The sequence below is a fragment of the Idiotropiscis lumnitzeri genome, chromosome 10, assembly GCF_059441095.1.
Source record: "Idiotropiscis lumnitzeri isolate Australia: NSW breed Sydney's pygmy pipehorse chromosome 10, RoL_Ilum_1.0, whole genome shotgun sequence".
NCBI classification, from domain to species: Eukaryota; Metazoa; Chordata; class Actinopteri; order Syngnathiformes; family Syngnathidae; genus Idiotropiscis; species Idiotropiscis lumnitzeri.
The window spans coordinates 8,672,908-8,696,242 of record NC_142400.1 but is presented as its reverse complement, the minus strand read 5'-3'; the positions used below and the strand labels follow the sequence as shown (position 1 = coordinate 8,696,242).

Below are 23,335 nucleotides of genomic sequence, written 5' to 3'. Positions count from 1 at the left end.
AACCGGAAATGGCGTCGTTTCTCCTGGAGTTAACTTGATACTACTTCCGGTTCGACCCCCCTCGTAGCATGTATTATGACGTAGACAATCCCAGTGTTCCTCCTTCGGAGAGTAGCTGACCGCGGCGTGTTGTGGGCACTGCCTCCAGCTGGCATCATGCTGAAGCGTCAGCCACAATAGGGGGGCAGCTCGGCGGTGGAGAGGAGGAACCTGCTCACAGTATGCGGACAGGTAGCCATCATGACTATTCTCCTCCTCATCATCACAATCATCATCATCATCATCATCATCATGTCTCGAGGTACTTTGGCTTCCTTCCCATAGGTATGAATGTGTGTGAATGATTGTCTATAAATGCCCTTGATTGACTGGCAACCATTCCAGGTTGTGTCCCACCCTTCTTCTAAAGTCTGCTGGGATATGGTATGGGAAATTTTGAATACAATTTGTGACTGCAAGTATGAAAATAACTTTAATAAAAGTACAATAAAACTAAAATAAATCACACTTATTAATGCCCGACAGTCACCTAGATATTGCTTCAATTGATAATTTTTCTGTTGTATAGATCATAGTAATAATTGTTATAGTAAGAGTAGATAATAGTTTTCATTTTGAATTTAGTTTTTTTTTAAATTTCATTTAGTTTTTTATTTTATTTAGTTTTAATTACATTTTCGGGGAGGTTTGATTTTTTTTTCTTTCAGAAATGCTTTGTTTTGGTTTAATTTTTGATTTAGTTTTATTTACTGAGCAAAAAAGACTTTCTCTCGTTGAGACCACTTTAGAGGCTCTAGAGGAAATCAAAATCCGGATGTCATTTAATTTCTTGAATTTTAGTGAAAAGAAGACAGAAGTTATAGTGTTTGGTCCCAGTGGCCCTTATTGAACATCATGATTGATCAGTTTAAGTGGATGAAACTGAAAATGCTGTCTATTGGATATTTAAAATACAATAATGTGTTCATTTCATCACATTTATTTATGTACTGGTGGCTCGGTAGAGCCAGCATCTGTGAACTTTGGGTGGCCCGACAGTCACATGGTGTCCATTGGGCCACTGTTTAAATGATCCAATTTTTATTTATGTACATGCGCAAAACAGAACCGCATCGCCTACCGCGAGTAAAACAAAACATTATTCACTTCATGGCTACGATATTGTCCCGTATGACACATGAGCCAAGCTCCAAAGCGGAAACATCCTGCGTAAGCAAAGTAGATCATAGCCTGGGAAAATGCAAAGGTAAACCCATAGACGTGAGCCTTCTTCTGGGAGTTCCTGCAAATATAGAAACATAAGCATTGATGAGACAAATATCTGCCAATGACAAAATTAAATATTTTTGGGATAGTAGTTTAAAGATCTCTTGTACTTGAAAGGAACGATGAGGTTCTCATGATATAGAGACTCAAACTTGGGTTCTCTGGTCAGAGATGCAACAGTATGAATATTTTTGATGGCTTCTGTGGCAATCTGAGGAGGCGACATGAAATACCTCAGGGTCAGGCTTGGCCGAAACTGCACGACTGTAACATAATTTTGCATACTTGGGTAAATATCATGATCAACATGGTGAATCGCCTTCAACCCTCCTTGCACTTCAATTCTTTAGGGAAGACTTTTCACTAGATTTTGGCATGTGGTGAGCATTTGTGTGGTGAGACACATTTGACTGTATCAAAATGGTTCAAAGGATAGAGAAAACGCTCTATGCCCACCCACGTCATTGAACCACACCTTTAGGGAGGCACAGATCATGGCCCGAAATGTTCTGCAGAAGTTGATAGCCTATAGAATCTATCCCAGAAAAAAACAAACTGATAACATCTTCCACTAAAGTTTGTTACTAAGCAGTCCAGCATTTAACTTTCTTAAGACTCTTTAACTCTTCCGCCAGAACAATGATTTGTCACTTCTATGTCTTAGTCTTAATGCTTCACACCACATCCAAAAAGAGCTCTTTAGAGTAACGGCTGATTTGGTGTAGGTGGTCCAATACTTTTTCCCCAACCATGCGTCCCTTATGCATTAAAATCATCTAATTCAACAAGCCCTCCGATATCCCATGCTCACCTTTCCAGCGTTCTCCAGCTCTTTCTTGTCCTGAGCAGCTTGCCCTGCTAGCAACTGCATCTGCACAGTTATTCCCACCACCATGATGGGAACCACCGACAGGACGAGCAGGGTCAGCTCCCAGCCATAGACAAAGGCAAGAATCAGACCGGTACCCATATTGGCCACATTCTGGACTAGTGTGGCCAGACGTACTCCCGTAGCCTGCGAAAAGGGGAAAAAGGTGATAACCAAAATGGAAAAATGATAGCGGGCGTGTCTGCGTGCTAGATTGAGAGAATGCCTTACCCCTTGTACTTGAGCAGCATCTGTGGCAAGCCTTGTTGTGAGTGCGCCAACGCTGTTTTTGTGGTCATCAAACCAACCCAAGTCCTAAAAAAAAAAAAAAAAAAAAAGTTTTTGTTTAAATTTAATGCACTGTATTTTTTTGCGTTTTGGGAAACTGACAACAGCCCAGTTGTTTTTCCTTCTGTTTTTACCATTTATGTCTACATTATGGAGCCTATAAAAATCTTAAGATTTGAATGTGCTTCTTATTTATTTAAACATTTTCAAATCCATTCTTTGAAATGCATGGGTTATTTGACTTCTTTTTTTCCCCTCCGAACTGTGGTTAGAACCTGAATTGCTCCCATTCAAGCCCCACCTGCCTGCATTTGGGACTTCAGTCTGCCCACTTACATGTTAATCGTTATTACACGGTAACCTGATCTGCTGCAATCAAACACTGAAGGCACACACAGTATTTACTCGGTTGCATTAGTAACAAAGGCTTTAAGATAAAATTGTCTGATGATGATGATTCCACTTACCTGCCTCATCATGGCCTTGAAAGCTGCAAGTCTCAGTTTCAAAGTCAGAATCTCTCCAGATTTACCAAAACAGAAACCCTGTAAAAGTGACCGACATGAACTGATTATCGACCCTGTAGAGTCAAATCTTCGATTTAGAGCTCAGTTGACATTGGAAGTTTGGTTACAGCGGGTCCAAGGACCTTGTTAAATTAATCTGTAAATAGCAGAATGTAGAAAGTGTCTGACGTGTGTGAGTGATAAACCCCTTTGCTGAATGCTGATGATGCAAATATGGGTTAAAATAAGATGACAGGTAGATTTCATCATTTTAGATCACACAAAATTGCAGCTGAACAGTGGGTGCTCCAATTAGAGCAAATTCCAAATCATATCAAAGCTGCATCCTGGTGTGCCAGAATACACTTTGTGCACATTCACTAATATCAACTGATAGCAAAATAATAAAAAGTGTCTTTGAATGTGAAGGAAATGATAAAATGTAGGTTATCTTACATTGTCAATTATGCTGTAAACTTTGTGTGCAGCTCCTCGGGCACTAGAAAAGGACTGGATGCTAGGTGAGGTCTGCCCCAAAGCGAACACTCCAGTGAGCATAGAAAATAAAAGCTTCAGATATAAATAGTTGTTGTTAACTTAAAACGTCTATTTGGTGGTCTTCTAAATTTTCAACATTTGAGGTCTTCCTGCCTCTACTCACCGTAAGTACAATCCCGATGGAGCACTCTCCACTCAAAATTAACGTGCTTCCGTACTAGAAGGCCAGCGCATAAAACAAGTAGGTCAATAAGAAGGTGACGCCCATGGCGATGTTTGAGTTTATTGCCTTTTTTATTCCCACTTTCTTGGCGTCTTCCAAGTTCTTATGATACCTGTGAGATAACACATGGACATAATTAATATTGAAATTCAGATACCAAATCCTTTGTCGTGGTCAAAAACAATAAAATACAAAACTGATTTGTAGATTTCAGATGAGCCACATCTGATCTAATCTAATCTAATCTACTAGATTAGATTAGATTTTCCCTGAACATGGAGTGTGTCTCATTGTTTGGTTTTTAGAGACTTCCGTCCACATTGAAGCCACTCATAAACTATGGAGGTCTCCTACATTTAAAACTTGTGGTCTGCAAACAATATTCTCCCCACATCTAAAAATGTGACATTAGATGACGATTGATAATAGCACAAACCTCTCGATCTCTCTCTGTTGACCACTGAAGGCAAACACAGTCCTGACGGCAGAAAGCACCTCCTCTGCCACAGCACCTGCTTTGGCATAAGCACTCTGTTCTCGAGAAGTAAATGAGGCCAGCACCTAGCAAGACGCCGACAGTATGTAAAATTAAGGGTGGATAGGTTGGGCATCAAGCAAGCTTACCTTGTTAAAAAATGCAGCCGTAAGACCTAACAAGGGACTGACAGCCAAGATGACAAGCGTGAGCTTCCATGCTTTGATTAAACCGATGACGACAGATCTGATGAAGGTGCTACAGGACTGGATCAACATCGCCACCTTGTCCCCAATACCCTCCTGGATCTTATAGACATCGCTGTCCGTGAAGATACAAATGCCAATCAATTTTCTTGAGAGCATTGATTGTCTTACTACACTAAACGAATAATCTTTATAGTAAGCCAAATGACAAAAAAATAAAATATTTTCCTGCTACGTTGTCAGCTACTTTTAACTAATTGACCTTTCCCATCATCAAAATGAAGTGTAACTATCGCTATCTTTTCATAGAGCATTAAAGAGTTCATTTCCAGTCTATATGAACTGTTGCTAACCAAAACAGTAGCACCTGTTCAGTTCTGGTTAACAGAAAAATAGTGGACGCAGATATACGTAACGAAGAGGCAGGTGAGATTGTGTTACTAACTCTGTAAGACGGGTGTTGAGCTCTCCTGTCTCATTGACATCAAACCAGCCGATGTCTTGTCGCATGATACTGTGAAAAAAACACTTTCGGATGCGTTTGACCTGTCGTCCGGCTGACAATGTAAAGAAAGCAACCTGCATGTAGGCGGCCACCAGTACAACAGCTCCTAAGATGGAGTAGTAGATGGCAAAGCTGGAATGAGATGGAAAGATCAGAACATTGTCCAGAAGTGTTTCAAATTAATTTATGAGTTGTCATATTCCTCTTACCCAGTCATGTCTTCCTGCAAGGTGTTGTTTGGAAACGTGAAATCTGAAAGAATAAAATAAAAGTGTTGTAATAGTCTGTTGTTACAATCAGGTAACTACGACTGTTTCTGTGAACTCACTTGGGTTGCTGGTGTTGGTGTAACCTAATGCAGCATTTGATACAAGGTTGTCTGCAATATCTCCAAACACAATCCACGTCAGAGGCAACACAAATCCGTGGAGCATGGACATCAGGGTCCCGAAGAACATCAGCGCAATGTCTTTGGAATCTGCAAACCTGAACTGTCCTCAAAGAAAAAGATGGTTTTTAGAAGATGACTTGCACCAATCATTTTCAAGACTCATGAGGAGCTGTAAAATCACAACACTTGTAAATGAGAACAAAGACAGGTAACTTACCAGTTCAATGGCACCAACCGAGGGTAACTTTTCTTTTATGTCCTCCTTCTTGTTACCCTTGCCCATCTCATCTTTGCAATCACTAGGTCAAAAATGGAACTGTCAATCTCATTGCTCTCTTAAATTGTTTGAAACACAAACTCAATTCACTATTTCTCTTCAGCTCATCACAAACTATTACCTGTAATAAACAGATCTTAGGTTCTTCTCCAACTTCTCCGTTTCATCCATGTTTGGCTCCTGTCAGAGGAAGACCTTGTACTATTTAAATAAACCCATGACCCAGTCAAAAGTGTAAAGCAGACCTCACTGTTTGACAGGCTTGGTGATCACGCACGGACATCCACTCGTCCAGCGCTGTTGTCCTACTTCCACACACTTTTTAAGTGTTCTAATGTTTGACAGAGCTGGTGATCTCACACACACACACACACACACACAGACTCACATCTCTGGCAAGGGTAAACCAGCCCTTCCACGCCCCTTTGGCCTTCTTCTCCCGTCCCTCTCACTTGGCTATAATCTCTCCAATCAATACATTATTGCTCAGCAGGTCTTTGGAGAATTAAAAACATTTTGATTTCACAAATCATTGTTTCTTTCACTGCATTGTCAAATGCTAATGTATTTTTACTTACTATCACGATAAAAAGTCAATCCATTATTCCATAGTCAATGGCAGGCGAGGGTGTAACTGACATACATGAAATAAAGGGTGTAAGATGATTTAAGTGTGTGTTATACAAAGGCTTGCGAAAGTATTGGCCCCCTTTTTACCTTTTGCCACATTTCAGGCTTAAAACATAAGATAATAAGGGGCACGTCTCATTTAGAGGCTAAGTTTTTAAATTACATTTAAATGCCAAATTTGTGTTTAGAAGGATTTCCTCTAAACAATAAAACGAACAGGTGAAAACAAAAAAATGAATGTCTCAATTTTAAAATTGCAATCACAAACGCGGAAGTACGTTGTAAGTGTAAAAATCATCTCATGTGTTTTCAGAGTGAAAGAAAGGGAGAAATGACATGATCTCATGGAGTTTGGTTACGAAAAGTCTTAACCGGAAATGGCGTTCTTCCTCCTCGACTGTAACTTGATACTACTTCCGGTTTGAGCCCCCGCCAACCATGCAAAATGACGTAGGTAACTCCAGCGTCCCTTCTCCCGGGAGAAGCTGACCACGGCGTGTTCTGCGCACCGCCTCAAGCAGGCAGGCTGGCCTCGTGCCGGCGATGGCGTCCATCGGCGCTAGTCTGCACGTCAGCCGCAAGCGAACTGCGGGCAGGAGCGCGGCGGTGGAGAGGAGGAACCTGCTCACCGTGTGCCGGTAGGTAGCTATCATGCACATCATCAAGTCATCATGTTGCAATCAGCACCTGTGCTTGACACCTTGCCTCCACCATCATTAACCGTATCGTGACGTTTTTAAACGGCTTGATTTTCAAGCTTCCTTTTGTAGTCTTGTAACAGGCATGTCATTTAATTTTTGTTTTGAAATAAATTAACCCACTTTGAAGGCATCATGTTTGGCTAGTGGTTAGCGCGTCTGCCTCGCTGTTCTGAGGGACACAGTTCGAATCTGTCTACATCACAGAAGGGGGGCAAGTGGGGTAATGTTGCACAAATTGTCAGTCTAAAACGGCGATGATCGACATCAAAATGCAAATGAAGATTACTACTCATGTCCACTTCAACCTGTGAAAGTATAAAAGCGTTCTGCACAATAATTCAGATTTATTGACATCAACTGTGAGTTAATGTGATCACCTCCACAAAATAAAAATAAAAATACCGTGCCGATCGATTTGAATAATTGTTTGTCAAGATGTGCCCTGAGATTGACTGGTGACCAGTCCTTAAGATTTTTATTACATGCTGGTGGAAATGAGATGACATTTGTGAGTGTGTTTTTGTGCGTTGCAAACACTGCTGCTTGGCAACGCAAGATCGGGAGTCGGATCATTTGGTTGCTGTAAAAGGTCTACAAACAACTTGGACGCACAAACACACACACACAATGCAGCCGAGTCCATTAAATCTCCCTCCTGCCTAATTAGGTGCAATCTGATCAGACAGAGTCATCTTTATTGCATCTGGGGAGGACAGATACCAGCTATGTTTTGGAGACAAAAGCCACCTTCCATCTGTTTTCTACAGCGCTTGTCCTCATTAGGGTCGCAGGTGAGCTCAAGCCTAGCATAGATAACCTTTGGAGAAAGACACCCCGACAGTCAGTCAATCACAGAGGATGTACAGTCTTGACAAACAAGCATTCTCAGTCACATTCATACCTGGGCAATGAATAATGGCAGCCACATTTTTCAAATCGGAATTTCCGTTCACAGGAAGTTTTGTGTGTGACTAAATATCTCTTAGTTCTGATGTGTTCTTAAAACTCATGCACTACCAGCTTTGGTAAAATCAATGTATTTTTTGGCGTCTATATCCGTCAATGGCAGTGAGTGCGTTAGTACTCCAGTATTTTTGCCTCCAGGTTTTCGGTGAAGACTCTCCTCGACCGCTCCTGTTTCGAGAGCATGGACGACTCTTCCGCAGAGTTGGTCAACTTTGTGTCCATCCTGGAGCATATCCTTAACCATCGACTGAAAGGTAAAAAAACAACAATACAAACTGAGTCGATAACACATTTGTACAAACATCCCCTCCTGCATGTTCTTTTCTCAGGTCAGACAACATGGTTTGGTTACGAGAGTCCTCGGAGTTTCTGGGATTTTGTCAAAGCTGCCGGCAGTAAAGTCCCTCACAATTGCATTCGAAGCATTGAGAGTATGGAGAATGTGCGGTCATCCAAGGCTAAGGTAAGACTCCATTTTGAGCCCACAAGGGCCCACAATCAGGCATTTTTTCGCCTATTTTGCATTATCCACGTAGAAGCAAAAACAGAGGTCAGCATACTTCACTGAGAACATGACCCAGTTTCACCCGATAAAATAAACAATAGCTACAATGGTGATTTGCTGACATTCTGGAATTGGACCCTCGTGCATTTGGTCTCTCAGTACTTCAGTTTGGAAATGATTCTTTAAAAAAAAAAAAAAAGAAGAAATGTTCTGATTTGATATCAGATTTTTTTTCAAAATCTTTTTCCATTTTGAAAAATTTCATTCAGCACGTTTTTGAAATCCAGATTTTACTGGCCTCGTCTTTTACATTTGAGTGGCAATTTTGACATTAATTGGTACAATGAAGCACATTTTTTGTAACAATACAGTCTGACAATTTCCCCTATGAAAAAAATCTCTAACACTGTCATCATTAAGATTTTTTTCTTGCAGTATTCCAACTTGACTAATAACTTCCTTACATTGACATTTATCACATTGTCCCGTCCCATTAGGGTCGAGCTTGGATCCGTGTGGTTCTGATGGAGAAGAGATTGTCTGAATACATCTCATCCGCTCTGAGGGACCTTAGAACTACCAGGTTTGCGTGTGTAACTTGCGTTCTCCCAGTGCACAATTATTCATTCAGTGGGCATGTTATTTGCTGACCCTGTACAATCAAGCCTTATGAAAAAAAAAAAAACAGCTTTTGCAAATATTAACACTGTCAAAGAGGCATTCCCTTCACACTGTTTTTTATTTTGGCTACAGTTTCGCACGTGTAGACAGAAAATAAATAATTCAGCTCTTGTATTATTTACAGTAATTGTGCAAGAGCACTATACCTAACGTTCAACCTGATCAAAACAATCAGTTCAGTTTGTGCTATTCCAAATGAGCCGCAATAATGTGAGCAAACGTGATTGCAGGAGGTTTTATGAGGACGGGGCGATCATGCTGGGAGAGGAGGCGGGGCTTCTGGCGGACATTCTCATTGGACTCAACACCATCGACTTCAGGTACTGACGCTGTTCTGCTTAATTTCTTTTGTCCGGCTGTCAAATAGATTAGGTGAGAGGGACAAAAAAAAAAAAAAAAACTGGTTCGCTCAAGCTGTTACATTAAGTCGGGTACACATCTAAGTGGGTTAAACGGAGCACGAGCTACTTTGCTTACACTGCCCTAACCCAACCCATCTCGCCCCGTCCCGTCTCATCTCCCTAGCTTCTGTCTGAAAGGTGAAGGTCTAGACATGGGCGGCTCCTCCGTCATCGACTACACACCTTACTTGAAGTTCACTCAGAGGTATGCGAGTTGGTGGCTGCGTGCGGTGTTGCCAGATCATCACTCCCATCGCTCCCCCTATTGCAGCGGCGACAGCATCAGCAGCGACGAGGAGGAGCTGCGCACCCTGGGCAGCAGCGGTAGCGAGCGCAGCACCCCGGACAAGATGGCCACGGCGGCCTCAATCTTCACGGAGCAGAGCAACTTGGTCAGCAAGTGCAATCGCTTTGAGCAGAAATATCGCATGGCGCTGGAGCAGAAGGTAGACTTGTGCATAGAGGGAAAAAAAGGACAGGAATGGTGTATGAAATTTGGCATTTTCTTATGAGTGTCTTGCTTTCATGTCAGGCTTACCTGGAAGAGCTGGTGCGTGTGCGTGAGGCGCAGCTGGCGGAGGCGTCGTCACACCACAAAGCTCTTGAGCAGAGCCTGGTGGACACACACCTGTCACATTCGCTGGAGAAGGAGCAGCTGGAGTTCATCATTTTGGAACTGCAGGATCAACTGTGAGTTGGTGGAGGTGTGGTGGAATCACGATCATGAGTTGTCTGCGTGCGTGGTGTCTGTGTTTCCAAGTTCAGACTACCGAATGAGCGAAAAGCCGTTTTTCTCTTGTGTGACAACTAATTGAATGTAGGCTCCTAAATCCCTCAATTGAAGACGTGTCACGACTCGTGGAGATTAAATGCAAATGAAGTCGCATTAACTGTAATGTAGTAAGACTCGAGGGTGTACATGTGAAAGGCCAAGACTATAAGGCTTAGGCAAGTCAATCAAAGAAGAGTGACGGGATTGTTTTGTCGACAGAGACTTAAAATTGTATGGGCTATTTTATAAATGATGTGGATGCCCTTGCTTGTTTGAAACTGTTCATAATTTTTCATATTCTCTTTTTTTGACTGCAGGTCTCTTTCTCGGTGTATGTACAACTGCACTGCGTTATACTTGGAGGTGTTTCTAATTGTGGTTACGTCATTTTCGCTCCATGAAGAGGCAAAATATTAGAAACGGCCATAAATATGAGGCACCGCAATCGGACGAACGCCACTTTCATGGTGTCAGTCGAAGCCAAACGTCTTTGTTGAGTAATTTGTGTCTCCTCTGTTCAGGACAGTGTTGAAGAACAACGACTTGCGGTCGCGACAGGAGCTGACAGCCCACCTGACCAATCAGTGGCCGTCCCCTGACGCTCTGGACGCCAACGCCGTTGCCTTGGACACGCTGCTCTACAGGAAGAGCCCCGGAGAGTGGGAGGAGTATGTCAAGGGAGTTTAATTCAAAATTAAAATCGACATTGCAATGTAGTAGAATGTCATTTTCAAATCGCAGAGGCTGCAATTTGGAACAAACAAAACAGAACATAAAACGATACGCAATTAGGAAACCAAAAAAAAAAACGGCCTCATTTCGGTCGGTTGGTAGGCTTTATTTGTATATTTTATTTATTTAGTTACATAATGGCTAGATACATTTAGCGCATGTAGTGCAGTCCACGTTTACATATTGTTTCATGAATATGATTCATTTAAATTCTTGTTGTAACAGACCACTCACTTTGTTGTAAAAATGTTTTTTCTTAAAAGGAAATGCACTGCTAAACTGTCTTTTCATATCATTTCTTTGGGGGGAGAAAAAAGATGACTGAACTCAACCAGCGTCACGGAAATGAAAATTTCACTTGAGACCTTGAAAGTGTATTTTCTCCAAAGGGTCCGCCATGAAATGCAGACTCAAGTTGCTCAAAGCAGAAAAAGTCATCAGTTTTGATAAATGTTTGTCCTTTTCACTTGAAACTGATGCATTGTGCAATCTTTTGTTTGTTGTGCAGCAAGAGCCTCCGCAATCTGCGTACGGACATGAGCCTCTCACAGATGTCCCTCGAACCGTCACACACGCTAATGCTGGAGGCCAAACCTCACTGGCCCCGCCAAGGTACCGTACACGTTGCAATCCTCGCCGGCAAGGCCGAAACACTATCAGAAAGCAGTGAACTACTCTTACAACATAAATTGTATTATATGATTCCCAAGAGTCTGCTCTCTTAATTTCATGGTGTTTCTCTTGCCTGCCTGCACTTTCATTACATGTATGGAGATTTTTTTTTCTTTTTTTCCAATCAAATTTCAGCATTTTCGTGTTGCCATGACAATCTAATTTGCCTACGGCCTCCAAAATCTGCTGACTGCCGGTGTTTTGATCAGGCATTTTCATCAGTGTTGGTTTGCTTACCACAGATCTTGTTTGGAGAAACGTGCCATGGATAGCACAAATTTTAGGATGGATTGGAATTGAAGTGGTTTGACGGCCATAAATCTCAGATGGGGACAGAAAATTGCAAGAATAGAGTGAATTTGTTTAGAGTTGATGGTTTTTAGAAATGTGATGTTGGAGGTGGACCAAGTCCCTACTAAAGGCCCTGTTTATGAAAGCATGGCCGACCACTGATTTTTTTTTTTTTACTTTCTTTTTGCAATTCAGGAAAAGAGCAGACGCCATCCCTGCGAGGACTGTGTGGCTCGCTCACCTCCGTCAACAGTTTCAGGTCTCTGGCCAGTCTGAGGTCCAACGAGTGTCTGGCCAGTCCCGCGGCTGAGGTCAGCAGCCCGGGCTTCACCCCCACATAAGACCCCGCGTCCCAACTCAACCAGCCAACGTTGCTCTTTGTAGAGTTGTACGTTCTTCGTATGCTTAGACTGACGTGTTTTAGCATGCTGTTAGAATGCGCTCACCCAGGTGAAGCACTTTTCTGACGTGATGTAACTTCAACTTGAATGCTTTGTATTGAAATACCCATTTCATGTGCCAACATTGGAAGACTTGGTCTCTTTGTCGTCACAAATTGTTTCTGGAAGATTATCGTACATGCACTTTTCCTCATTTATTACCAGATCAGTTTTAACATTGTGTGCCTTTGTTTTCACTGTCGTGCACAATGCCGTATTTTGTTCTCAGGTCTGGACCACTATGATTGATAATCCACCCTCAGTTTAACCAGTTGTGTGCCCTTTAATTATTTAAATTCCAATGCCGTAATTCAATTTGGCTTCTTGTGACTGTGATTGAAAACTGGCCTTCAGGTCGTATTAGCTCAACTGTAGTGTTTGTGTTTATTTATTACGTATTGTTCACACATACAAATATTTTATGGCTTTTTATCCTTCATTTTGAATAAACATTTGTGATGAAAAAAAATCACATTTGGCCACAATTCACGGTAAAAACATTTTTTATGACATCTTTCATGCACCTGTTCAGTAGATTTAAATGCAATACTCTGGTAGTTGGCAGAGAGACAAATTCCAACTGTAATTGGAGGTAATCCATTGACTAAATTATCTGTGTCCTAAGAACTAGGGATGGGCACAATAATTGATGACAATTGTTGAATGGCTTGCTGATTAGACGTGTCCTCAAGCAGCTAAGGCAAAAATGGGGTCATCTACTAGGCTCAGTAATTTTTACCAATGTAGTCAAAAACCCAACCCTGGTTAAAATATCAGGCAAATGTTTTAAAGAAAATATCTTGCACTCATAAATGGACTTTATTATCCATGAACCCCTACATGTTCGCCATTCGAAAAAAAAATTTTTTTTAAATGATCCTTGGAAAAAAAAACATGTCAGTTTATTCTGGTCAACTAATTATTCCCAGCAATGCTCTGCCCCTTTCCTCCACAAATAGCGGGGGTTCACTGAATTTCATGTTGTGCAAAAAAGGATTGTGTCATAATGGAATACGAAAGTAATATACTTTTTGCTAATTTCTCAGCTCTGCTTTTCTTAAGCCTGGTTTTGGAGCCGAGTCGTCATGTTTCAGGTGTTACTGGTGTGCAGAGGTCCAAGCACCCGAGCCTGGTTGTGCTTGCGGAAAAAATCCTTCCCCAACTCGTAGCTGCTTATCATGATGGCGCAAGCTGGCGCCACTTTGGTCACTCGAGGGAGGAAACCTGGCCAGGAGATGAGCGGGTAAGAAGACGACGTTTTGAATGACAAAATGTTGGTCAAATGTAATGCACACCTGCGAACAAGCCTTTAACACCGTGCTGCGTCACGATCTGCTTCATCACAGTGAGAGTGGAAGAGGCCTTGTGCGACACTTGACAACACAAAAAAAAAAAAAATGAGTGACATCGGAAAATATTCTAATTCAAAAGAAAAACATTACATTGAGCTCATATTTACAATTCATTGCTTGCAGCTCCCCGAGTTCCACCTGCCTTCTAGTTTTGACTACATCAAACGGCAATGTTAGGATGGACGCAATCTGAAAAAAAAAAAGGATATCAAAAACATTTATAATAGTAGTTTGGTACCTAAAAATCCCTACTATTAATATTAATTATTTCTTATGTAATATTGAAATTACTTGAAACTGTGACATTTTAAAAAGACCACGTTTATTTTTTTCACATAAATCCCTCACCCTCCCACATCAGCTACACAAGGATGACTCCATAGCAGGCGTGGGCAAACTACGGCCCGGGGGCCACATGCGGCCCGTTCAACATTTTAATCCGACCCGCCGAACTTTAAAAATTAAATAAACCTTGTGAATGTTTTATTTTTAATACTGTGGTTTTTCAAAGACATATTTTTGTAATGTTTTTGTTCATTTTTATTTGAAATTAAATGTATTTATTTTCTCCAACGAGGTGAGGTGACCAAAACACTCCATCCATCTGCTCCTGGTCCGGCCCCTCTGTCAAATTTTAGAACCCATTGTGGCCCACCAATCAAAAAGTTTGCCCAGCCTTGCTCTACAGTATGCAAATATCAAACGACACGCCCTTATTGTGCACTTAAGTGGTGCGAACAGCTTGTGGCCAATGCTAGCAGGCTGATGCGGCTAACTAACATGCGACCATACGAACTGCAGGACCATGTACTTAGTTTTTGTCATAAAACCAGTACTTAGAAGAACATCAACACCACCCTTGTCATGTCAATGAGTGAACGTCAACCATACGTTCCCATCCATCACACTCACCGTGCCAGATGTGGCGCCAGACACGAAGGTCATGGCAAAGGTGGGCTCCCTGGTGCCGTAGTGCTGGCACAGCCAGCGCTTGCCGCGCTCGTAGTTGTACCAGTACATGGCAGAGAAGGGCACGTCCCGGAGCAGCGTGGGCCCTAAGCCTCGCCACAGCGACACCCAGCCTTCCGCCTCCACCGCCGTGCGCACGCAGGTTCTCAGCTGCCTGTACGACAGCTTCTCTGATTGTAGCTTGGTGCGTAAAAGCTCGATCGGGCTGATCACAGAGGCCGCGCCCACTGGAGGATGGAAAAAAGGCATTCGCAGGATGACAAATACAGTGGAATCCGTAAAGGCCAATGAAAGGTTGTATGATTTTCAATTTTTGATGATGAGCAGTGTTTTTACGCCAAATCAACTTTTAGGATTTAAAAAAATTTAGATGAAATAAAATTCAAATTTAGGCGAGCGTTAAATTACAAAAACGGCAGCGAAGCAGGACAACAGTAAATGACCATTATAGAATGATCTTGAAATGGTTATTGTTGAAAATTCTGTTATTGTTAAGCATCCTTGGGTGTGTTGAAATGCTCTGCATAAATCCAAGGTATAAAAACAATTATTAATAAAAGTGTCCAATCAAACCTCTGGCGACGGCCCCCGACACCATCGGTGCGAACTGCTCGTGTTGACCCATCTTGACCTTCAGCAGCGCACGCAGCTGGTCATAGCAAGTGAAGTAGATGATGGTCGCTGGTACGGCCATCATACTGGAGCGGACAAAAAAACAGCACAAATCCTCTAATAGGCTGAGATCTGTATGACGCTGAGAATAAATGAGGAAGTTCACACTCACAGGGTCGGAGGTAGACCGCTCCATAAGGACCGGACTCCTTCGTTACGCACGATCTTGACGAAGGCGTCCTGCGGCAGCAAACAAGATTACAATCTGAACATGTCATTTATGTGTGACAATGAGATTTGTATTTACCGCCGTGCCATTGAAATGTCCCGGTGCTTTATACCAGGCCTTGTTGCCATTCATACACACACAAATGTGGTCCATAAGGCCATTGCAATAGACAAAGCATTTTCCTAAGCATTATAAAAAAAAAACATGAGCACATTAGGGTGACGTCTTACATAACACAAAAACAATTGCATTAAGGAATATGTAGTTCACCTTTAGGGAAAGGATTTTTCTGTGCTTGAAGTCTGATCTTCACAACGTCCAAAGGTGTTACTGTGGAAAGGATGACAAGTGTAAATGTAACAGCCATACATCCATTCTTCACATGGGAAGGGCAACTGTCGGTGCAAGCGACCCCGACACTCTGAGTGGCCCCTCGATTAATACAGCAACCTCCCTCCACTCCCATTTTTTCCCAAAAGTTTTTCGAGGGCGAAATTCTAAACATGCTCCTCTAATGTAACTTTACTATAATTCATCGCTTAGTTGCAGTTGAACTGTGTCTTATACTGACCTATGCTAGGAGGGTCACCCAAAGTATTTTGTGATTTATTTTTTTTCGTTTAAGGTCAGTTAAGTTGAATGCATTATGGTGAGTCTCAAGAAAACAAAGTAGTTTTTATTAGTAGCAAAGACATGACAAGACAAAGTACAACGTTAGTAGATTAAATGGCCTAATGTCCCCATGACGGCCTCACCAAAGAGAGAAGTGATCAACGCTCCGGAGCAGGACGCCGCCATCTGTTGGATTGGAGTAATGCCGTTATCTTTGGCCGGAGCGGAGGGACTTTGACTGCTCATGTTTCCTTGAACAAACAGAAGATGGGTTCAAATTCCCAAAATGCCGTGATCCCGAAACCTAATCACGTCATGGAGATGATATTCATTTAGAAGTATATGGTACCGTGTGGCATTTGATGATAATAGCAAGACGTACCTGCCAAAGCACATTTACATCAACAAATCCTTGTTTTCGTTAAAATAAACATCCCTTTGTGGCAAGCAGGGTTGTCCTCCAAGACCCAAAAAATACGACTTTGTCAAAACACGTGCTCAATCTTACTGGTGCGGTTAGTCCACATTGCATGATGAAACGTTTCATAACATTGGTTTCCATTTTGCACATTCGCGAAATTGAAACTAAATCCCAACGCAACGCACATGCACTACGATCATACGTACCATTTATAACATTTATAAGCTAGTTGACATGTATTTGATAAATATTTTTTTAAGAATTTTGTTTAATATGTCGAAACATCTGATTCGAATACGGCAATAATATACCTATTTCCATTGTTGCCAGATTTCGTTCACGTCAATCCGCAACATTAAGCAGTACTATGGGGACGTCGCATGGAAATGGGGGACTACTCATACAATCGTAATTTATCTGAAATAACAAATGAAAGAAAAAACGGGAGACTATCAATATTAAAGCTAAAAGTGAGTGGTTTGAAAGTGATAGCATTGTGCGCAGTTTTCCGACATGGCAACTCGCGCATCGTTACCATTACTCAAGCGGGAAATGAAAGTACAGTCAAACGTCGACGTTAAACATTTCTTAACAGAAATTAACCAAACAATTGCAAATGCCAAATCTAGATACCACAGTACGTATAATGTTGAAATACCCACAAACGAGTCACTTAATTTACGCCGAAAGTGCCTAACGCAGAATCTACAGTCGTAACGGTGAGTCCGTTTTCAGACGTACGCAGTTCACACCTTCCCATGGTTAACATTTGTAATGGAGTTGAATTGACTGCTACGAGCGTTTAAACTCCTTGTTGTAAATGTCCTTATTTTGTCTTCAAACACGCACAGCCGTCAAATAAAGACGGTGGAGCACGTTTATGTCGACGACCACATGTTACTTATTCCCCGAAAGAGAATAAAATGAAGGCACGAGGAACACAGAGACAAACTGGAGCTGACTGGGAAGGTATTTCTAATTTGTACCTTTTTTTACAGACACGTCATCAATAAGATTGGTTGAAAAAAAAACAGGTTCTGTGAGTTTACAAGACTTGAAAGCTTACCTCTCTTCACCATGTCATTGTGTCCTTTTAGGAAAAGATGCCCGAAGTGGTGAGAATAAGTCGTCATTGAAGTTCCTTCTGTCACGCCTCAAGCCTTTAGCTGGGAAAGTCTTCTATCTTGACCTGCCGTTCAACAGAACAGCAGAGTCGTTGGAGAGAGATATTAAAGACCTCGGAGGGGTGGGTCTTTGAGCAAGACTTTCCTGCATCCAAACTCATACCCATTTTTAAATTTGGCATCTCATTACATGTTTGATTTTTTTTTCTCTTTCACAATGCTTTATTCCTAGTACTTTTAATATTCTAGATGACTTTGCTTCGCGGCATCACTTGTAGCATTAGGTGCTTATAAGATGCTCAATTTTTGGCCTTGAAATAGAGTCTCGATTCAGGTGGTCTTCGGTTTACAAATGAATTCCGTTCATATGGCAGCATTGTGGTGAGATTTATACTTAAATCAGAATGTGTCACACTATCACTAACCTATGCTAAATCATAATTAAGTTAAGTTGTACCATGAGTATTTTAATTTGAAAAGGTAAAAAAATAAAATTGACGCATATGGCCATTTTTGAGTCTTCAAAGTAACATTTTTTTTTTTAAATGTGTGTGGAAGCTGGAGAAAACACACCTTGGTATATGGACAGTGTGCAAACTCCACGCAGGATGGGCAAAGCGAGGATTTAAAGCACTGGTTCACTGGCCTGCTCATGAAAACAAATATAGTGCATAAAAAATAAAGCAGTACAATAAAAACAGTTAGTATGGCTGTAAATGAGCATGTATTCTGCATGGTGTCATATTATTACGCCACGTGCCGTTCATAACCCCGAAATCGTGTTGTAAACCGAGTACCCACGAATGTTTGTCTAACTTGAATAAATAAGTGCTACTTATTACTTATGCAAATTGACATTCTCTTTATGTACTCTCAGCAAATGAAATGACAAATTGTGCCTCAACTTCATTACCATTATCGACATCTAACAGTTGAATATTTTCCCTTGTCGTCATCCCAGAGTATTGACAAGTTCTTCAGCAAAGACATCAAATATCTTGTATCCAACAAAAGGGAAAGTAAATACGTGCAATGCTTGAGACAAGACTCTCCGCTCCCCAGCCTGCAATCTGGACAGAGTTCGCCTTGCCTCCACTCAGATCCACTCCAGCCGGACTGCGGTTGCGCCAACACCAAGAGCAGGTCTCAGGGTCAAGCAGACACGGTGAACTCACTTGTATTGCTTCATTAATGATGAGATAGTTTTTATTTACTCATTCTTCAATTCAGCTTGCTTCGCCGCACTTGTCCAATTTATTTTTGCTTCTGTTTTTTCTTCGTAGTTCGCCACAAAGCGTGGGAGGTCCTTAGTAGAAAAAGCTGCGACAGAAAAGGTTCGTCGGCCCGATGCATTGAAAAAGCAGTCTTGTGCTTTACTTTACTGATAAAATCTCTGTTTTTAGGACATTTTGCAGACCAACAAGATTCTCTCAAAGGCTCTGGAGTGGGGTGTAAAAATATTTTACATTGATGGTGTGTTTACATTATAGATAATATATACATAAATTCCGGGCTGTTGCATAAATTGTGGTGCAACCTTCAAAATTCCTCATGACAATTTTGGAAGAATTTCAAATTGTCCCACTTTTGGGCCATTAGCTCAAGAGTGTGCTTTTGTGCTGCGCATGAGCTAATGTTAGATTTGTGTTGCATGTGCAGATATATTGGTGTATATTGAGAAGAAGAAAAAGACCATTGCAGGCCGGTGTCCGATCCCAACCGCTGTCAAGACAACTGTAAGTTTACACAGTCAACAGTTCACACCGTACATATGAAGTGTCATGTGTTAAAATTTTAGCACTTGTTCAATGTATTGTAGGTTAAAGATGCATCACCAGCAGAAATCACAGCCCAGAAATCGAAAGGTGAATGAGTAGCTGTCGTATTTTGACCACTCATTTGACATGTGTAAAAGTGTAAATATGTACTCAAGGTTTTTTTTTCTCCACTGAAGGGCGGATCCGTAAACCTTTCATCAAGGTTGAAGATTCAAGCAGGTTAGAGAATGTAAAATCTAGCATCCACTTAAGAAATGCCCTTGAGAATTCCTCAATTTGAACATTTTGGCCCTTTCTCCTCAGACATTACCGTCCGATATACGTCACCATGACGAGCATGCCAGAGTTGGACTTGAAGACGCTAGCTCCTCATTGTCCCTTCTTGGTTGATGCTAAAGATCTTCCTGGGGGCAAACAGCGGGGGAACAGGTATGGCGGCTTGTTTTGATTATTAAATGAGGATGACAACAAAAATAGTTGGTGTGGCGTTATGAGCCTTTAATAAAATGTCAAGTTTCTAAATTTATTTCATTATAAAATTAAAATTGTCATTTCTTTTGGTACATGTTAAATATCGCTATAATATTGACATCGTGATAGTCAGCATTCTTATCGCATATTTTTGTAATATTGCACAGCCCTAATACATAGATGTGTATTAGATGATGTGAAAAATAATGCCCCTTTTGTGAAACAAAATCCTTAACATTTTAAATATCAATTTAACATCATAGAAATGAGCCCTCAAACAGCATGACTTGTCCTTTGGGTCAAAAGTTGCTAACATTTCGTGAAATCGCTGCTTTTGCAACGTATAAATGTCTTTGGCAATGTTCAGCACGAGTTCGCAGTTGTGTTTGGAAGTGCAAATAAATTAAAATCGATGAATCGCCCAATTGCAATGATTTGTGGGATTTATCCCCAGAATTGGCAAAGCTTCAGCCTGTCAAGGACAAGCTGCTGGTCGAAAGAACAAAGACAAGAAAGGAGGCGGCTTCTGCGAGTGCTGCATGGCTAAATATGGAAACTTGATGACAGTAAGTCTAATAAGCATTAACAGTGGAAGCTCTCAGCTCAGTCACAACCAGTTCCCAAATGTCGTAAATCATATGATGACAGTTCTGATTGTAATACAAGTGTAAAAAGAAGCTTACAACTTTTGATTAAAACAATGCCATAAAACAATCACATATTCACACACACATCAAATTGTTGGGATCATTTTGACCTAAAAAGCACTTTGAGTTGCAATCTCTATGAATAGCCGATTTAGAAACTTTGCTTTGATTGATTAATCCCGTCATTTTTGACCACATCAAATCTGTTGGAAAAAAACTGGATTGACAGGAAGTTGCAGTCGAAAAGTGGTGTTACATACATTTTAGCTTACTTTAAGAAGCCATTTATAAAGTTTCCATCTTGTATCAAACAAAAGACTAGGGAAACTGTAGTACTTTTTTTTTCTACTTTCACTTTCATTCTGACAAGTTGCCAGGAATGTATTTCCGCTGCCTGTGTAATCCAAACCACAACTACGGTGTCATTGTTTGGGTCAGCCTGTTTTTTTTTTAATTTTTTTTTTTTACTCTTTTTATCCTAGACTAATGTCAATTAGCAATAAATTTATTTCTTGCAACATCTTCATCTCCTTTTCCAGAAGGGTAGCAGCATTTATGTCCGTACTGTATGTGCATTTGTAGATGTCAAAAAATTGACAGGAAGTTGCACAAAATTCAACTAATCCACACTTTTGTGTTAACTGTGAATGATGTCAACTTATACCAAGTAGTGTGAATGCATTCTAGCTTACTTTCAGGGGCCATTTATGACATCTCCATCTTGTATCAAACCAACACAGACGAAGCTGTAGTCCTTTCTCATTTTTTTCCCTCTTTCACTTTCATTCTGACAAGTTGCACGAAATGTTTGTATGTCAGCTGCCAGAGTTAGCGAGGCTGGTTTTTTTTGGAGGCGGGGGTTAGTCCTGTTGTTATCCTAGAGTAATGTTGATTTGCACTTTTATTACTAGTGAAACAAACGTATTTTAGATTTAATTTAGACCAGGTTCAATGTAATAGTTCCATATTATTTTAAAATCATGTATGAAGTATCTGCGTATTTATTACCTGGTGATATTATCAAATTTCATTCTTACTCAGCATTATCTTAAAGCCTTGCTCAAATATTAACTTTATCCCTGACTCCTACTTTATTATCTAGAAACCTTATTCTCAACATAACCTCCAAATTGCTACTTCATTTAATCCAGCACCTGCGAAGTGAACGTCACCAGGCTTTCTCCAAAAGTGATGCTTACCAAGTGTTGAACCAAGTGGTACCAGTCCAACATTGCGACTTCAACAATTTCAACAGTTTTATTAAAAGGTACTATTGCTTCATTGTTTCTCTGTACATTTGATACTGTATGCTGGTGAAACAGTTTGTTACTTTTTAAAACCTTCTCGTTCTTTTTTGTTCCCGTCAGGCCCAAGTGCAGTGTTTCGTCTGTTCAACTTAACATTAGACCATTTGGTGGACTTGATGTCAAAGCCACAGATATTATTAACGTGAAGAAGCCACAGAATGACGACTGCCCAGTGGAAACTTTTTCTTTTCAAGTCGCTTCAGGGCCTCAGTCTGGTGCTCTGCTTCGCCGTGATGGCGGGACTTGTCTGACTGCCTCACACAGGTCAAAGCAAAGATGTATGTCACTTAAACGGCCGTCCACACTCAATTTGTTGACTTCCTCCCCTCAAAAAGATGGAGGGGAAACTGCACCCTCTAGCGACGAAAGCGTCGCCCAAAGCTCTCTATTAAATCCTCAGGTCAACTTTGATATGCAAGTACCTCATGCAGACGCGGGCAGCCATCAGGAGCCACACTGTGAGTCATATTTGGGAAGCCCCAGTGTTGTCTCAAATGAACAAGAGGAGATTGACAGGAGCAAGAGGCCACCCGGGAAAGCCAGTGGAAGTATTTTTGAGATCGATGGAGAGCATTTTTCTTCACAGAGCTGCTCTACAACCGGGACAGTAAGGAGGAAAGTCAAAGTTTATAAACGCCAAAGATGGAAACTGGACGCTACACGTGAAGAGCATGTAACACAAAATGACACATGACACAAATCTTCAAACACGATAGCAATTTTTTCAATCTACTGATAAAATGAGATGTGTAAATCTTGCAGATGTGATGACTAAAAGGGAACAATGAGTGCACGGGAAAAAACTTTGTTCATGGTGTGAGAGGGACGGTGCGATTCAATGTCTGTTTTTCCTCTTTCCTAAAAACAAATTAAATCAAAAAGCATGCTTGTAATCCACAATATCTCTTTCACAAATGTAGCATTGCCCCCAGACCAGTGGCATGGCTTCTATTAGTAAAAAAATATTCAATATCAAAGGTCAATAGACAAAAAAATGGCAGCCTTAATTAGTATTCTCTAGCAAAAAAATGGAAATACTTTAATATGAATAACGTAGGTATTAAATAAAATTGATTAAAACAGAAAAAAATGCTGTAACTGCAAAAATTGAACACAATACACGTGTGCTTCAGTGGGGGGAAAAAATCAATGTCTGGAGCGAAAGAAGGTAAAGCTAGACATGTGATATTTCATAAAACTACACGTGGACAAAATATCTCCAATATTCTGATTTCTGGCTTCGTTTTAAAAAGACCAGGTTAGTAATTACCATGTTGCCGTAGCACCCTCTAGTGGTTAGCATGTTTATGTCATTTAATTTTGTTTAGGCATGTTTGAGCCACGTGAAAGTCGTCGCAACAGTTGAACTTTCCCTCCAAAGTCTGTCCAATTTACAAGATGAGCTTACATTGGCCTGTAAGTGACTAAATATAAAGTGTCTATTTTGGGGATTGCAGTTTGTGGACATTTCAGTTGATGTCGCCCGTACTCTTTTGAACTTTTATGTATGAATACGACC

At 41.0% G+C, this 23,335-nt stretch overlaps 3 protein-coding genes and 1 pseudogene across 8 annotated transcripts; 2 read left to right on the top strand and 2 right to left on the bottom strand.

Annotated features, from left to right (window-relative positions):
- Window positions 1–73: 73 nt before the first annotated feature.
- Window positions 74–12,779, top strand: rundc3b (RUN domain containing 3b). Of its 4 annotated transcripts, none has more exons than XM_088307407.1 (12): window positions 79–231; window positions 6,447–6,771; window positions 7,939–8,054; window positions 8,130–8,263; window positions 8,803–8,888; window positions 9,217–9,306; window positions 9,512–9,592; window positions 9,659–9,833; window positions 9,920–10,077; window positions 10,681–10,827; window positions 11,400–11,503; window positions 12,050–12,779. In XM_088307407.1, the coding sequence occupies exons 2-12, from the start codon at window positions 6,677–6,679 to the stop codon at window positions 12,193–12,195; spliced, it is 1,332 nt and encodes a 443-aa protein (XP_088163533.1). In that variant the 5' UTR covers window positions 79–231; window positions 6,447–6,676; the 3' UTR covers window positions 12,196–12,779. The 4 variants fall into 4 exon arrangements, with proteins under 4 accessions (XP_088163532.1, XP_088163533.1, XP_088163534.1 ...); XM_088307408.1 differs by lacking the exon at window positions 79–231 and adding an exon at window positions 7,502–7,625 and having other exon boundaries at window positions 6,611–6,771; XM_088307409.1 differs by lacking the exon at window positions 79–231 and adding an exon at window positions 7,521–7,625 and having other exon boundaries at window positions 6,612–6,771.
- On the bottom strand, window positions 962–6,760 carry LOC148328992 (phosphatidylcholine translocator ABCB4-like; annotated as a pseudogene). The gene is made up of 14 exons (XR_015845594.1): window positions 5,625–6,760; window positions 5,444–5,525; window positions 5,164–5,326; window positions 5,045–5,087; window positions 4,776–4,967; window positions 4,274–4,445; window positions 4,086–4,210; window positions 3,590–3,761; window positions 3,385–3,498; window positions 2,890–2,967; window positions 2,366–2,449; window positions 2,078–2,281; window positions 1,377–1,477; window positions 962–1,282 (listed from the first exon to the last, which is right to left on the bottom strand). The product of XR_015845594.1 is annotated as a phosphatidylcholine translocator ABCB4-like (transcript).
- slc25a40 (solute carrier family 25 member 40) lies at window positions 12,780–17,722 on the bottom strand. 2 transcript variants are annotated; one of them, XM_088307410.1, is made up of 10 exons: window positions 17,556–17,722; window positions 16,212–16,319; window positions 15,727–15,786; window positions 15,535–15,638; window positions 15,400–15,467; window positions 15,189–15,313; window positions 14,559–14,842; window positions 13,754–13,835; window positions 13,590–13,667; window positions 12,780–13,518 (listed from the first exon to the last, which is right to left on the bottom strand). In XM_088307410.1, exons 1-10 carry the CDS (start codon window positions 17,620–17,622, stop codon window positions 13,385–13,387), a joined length of 1,110 nt encoding a protein of 369 aa, XP_088163536.1. In that variant the 5' UTR covers window positions 17,623–17,722; the 3' UTR covers window positions 12,780–13,384. The 2 variants fall into 2 exon arrangements, with proteins under 2 accessions (XP_088163536.1, XP_088163537.1); XM_088307411.1 differs by lacking the exon at window positions 17,556–17,722 and adding an exon at window positions 16,451–16,626.
- Window positions 16,811–23,267, top strand: dbf4 (DBF4-CDC7 kinase regulatory subunit). Its single transcript, XM_088307405.1, has 13 exons — window positions 16,811–17,208; window positions 17,341–17,458; window positions 17,587–17,735; window positions 18,575–18,778; window positions 18,897–18,947; window positions 19,017–19,086; window positions 19,273–19,349; window positions 19,433–19,478; window positions 19,568–19,610; window positions 19,695–19,820; window positions 20,317–20,428; window positions 21,661–21,776; window positions 21,877–23,267. The coding sequence occupies exons 2-13, from the start codon at window positions 17,413–17,415 to the stop codon at window positions 22,508–22,510; spliced, it is 1,674 nt and encodes a 557-aa protein (XP_088163531.1). The 5' UTR covers window positions 16,811–17,208; window positions 17,341–17,412; the 3' UTR covers window positions 22,511–23,267.
- The last annotated feature ends 68 nt before the right edge of the window (window positions 23,268–23,335 follow it).

Bases quoted from the DNA above. Each gene is read 5' to 3' on its own strand.
- rundc3b (XM_088307406.1), top strand. From the start codon at position 6,677: ATGGCGTCCATCGGCGCTAGTCTGCACGTCAGCCGCAAGCGAACTGCG. The intron at 6,772-7,938 runs GTAGGTAGCTAT...TTTTGCCTCCAG, and splicing joins AACCTGCTCACCGTGTGCCG to GTTTTCGGTGAAGACTCTCC. The intron at 11,504-12,049 runs GTACCGTACACG...TTTGCAATTCAG, and splicing joins ACCTCACTGGCCCCGCCAAG to GAAAAGAGCAGACGCCATCC.
- dbf4 (XM_088307405.1), top strand. From the start codon at position 17,413: ATGAAGGCACGAGGAACACAGAGACAAACTGGAGCTGACTGGGAAG. The intron at 17,459-17,586 runs GTATTTCTAATT...GTGTCCTTTTAG, and splicing joins AACTGGAGCTGACTGGGAAG to GAAAAGATGCCCGAAGTGGT. The intron at 17,736-18,574 runs GTGGGTCTTTGA...TCGTCATCCCAG, and splicing joins ATATTAAAGACCTCGGAGGG to AGTATTGACAAGTTCTTCAG.
- slc25a40 (XM_088307410.1), bottom strand. From the start codon at position 17,622: ATGACGACTTATTCTCACCACTTCGGGCATCTTTTCCTAAAAGGACAC. The intron at 15,787-16,211 runs GTGAGGCCGTCA...TCCTTTCCACAG, and splicing joins GTTGATCACTTCTCTCTTTG to TAACACCTTTGGACGTTGTG. The intron at 14,843-15,188 runs GTTTGATTGGAC...TCCATCCTCCAG, and splicing joins GTCGGGGGCCGTCGCCAGAG to TGGGCGCGGCCTCTGTGATC.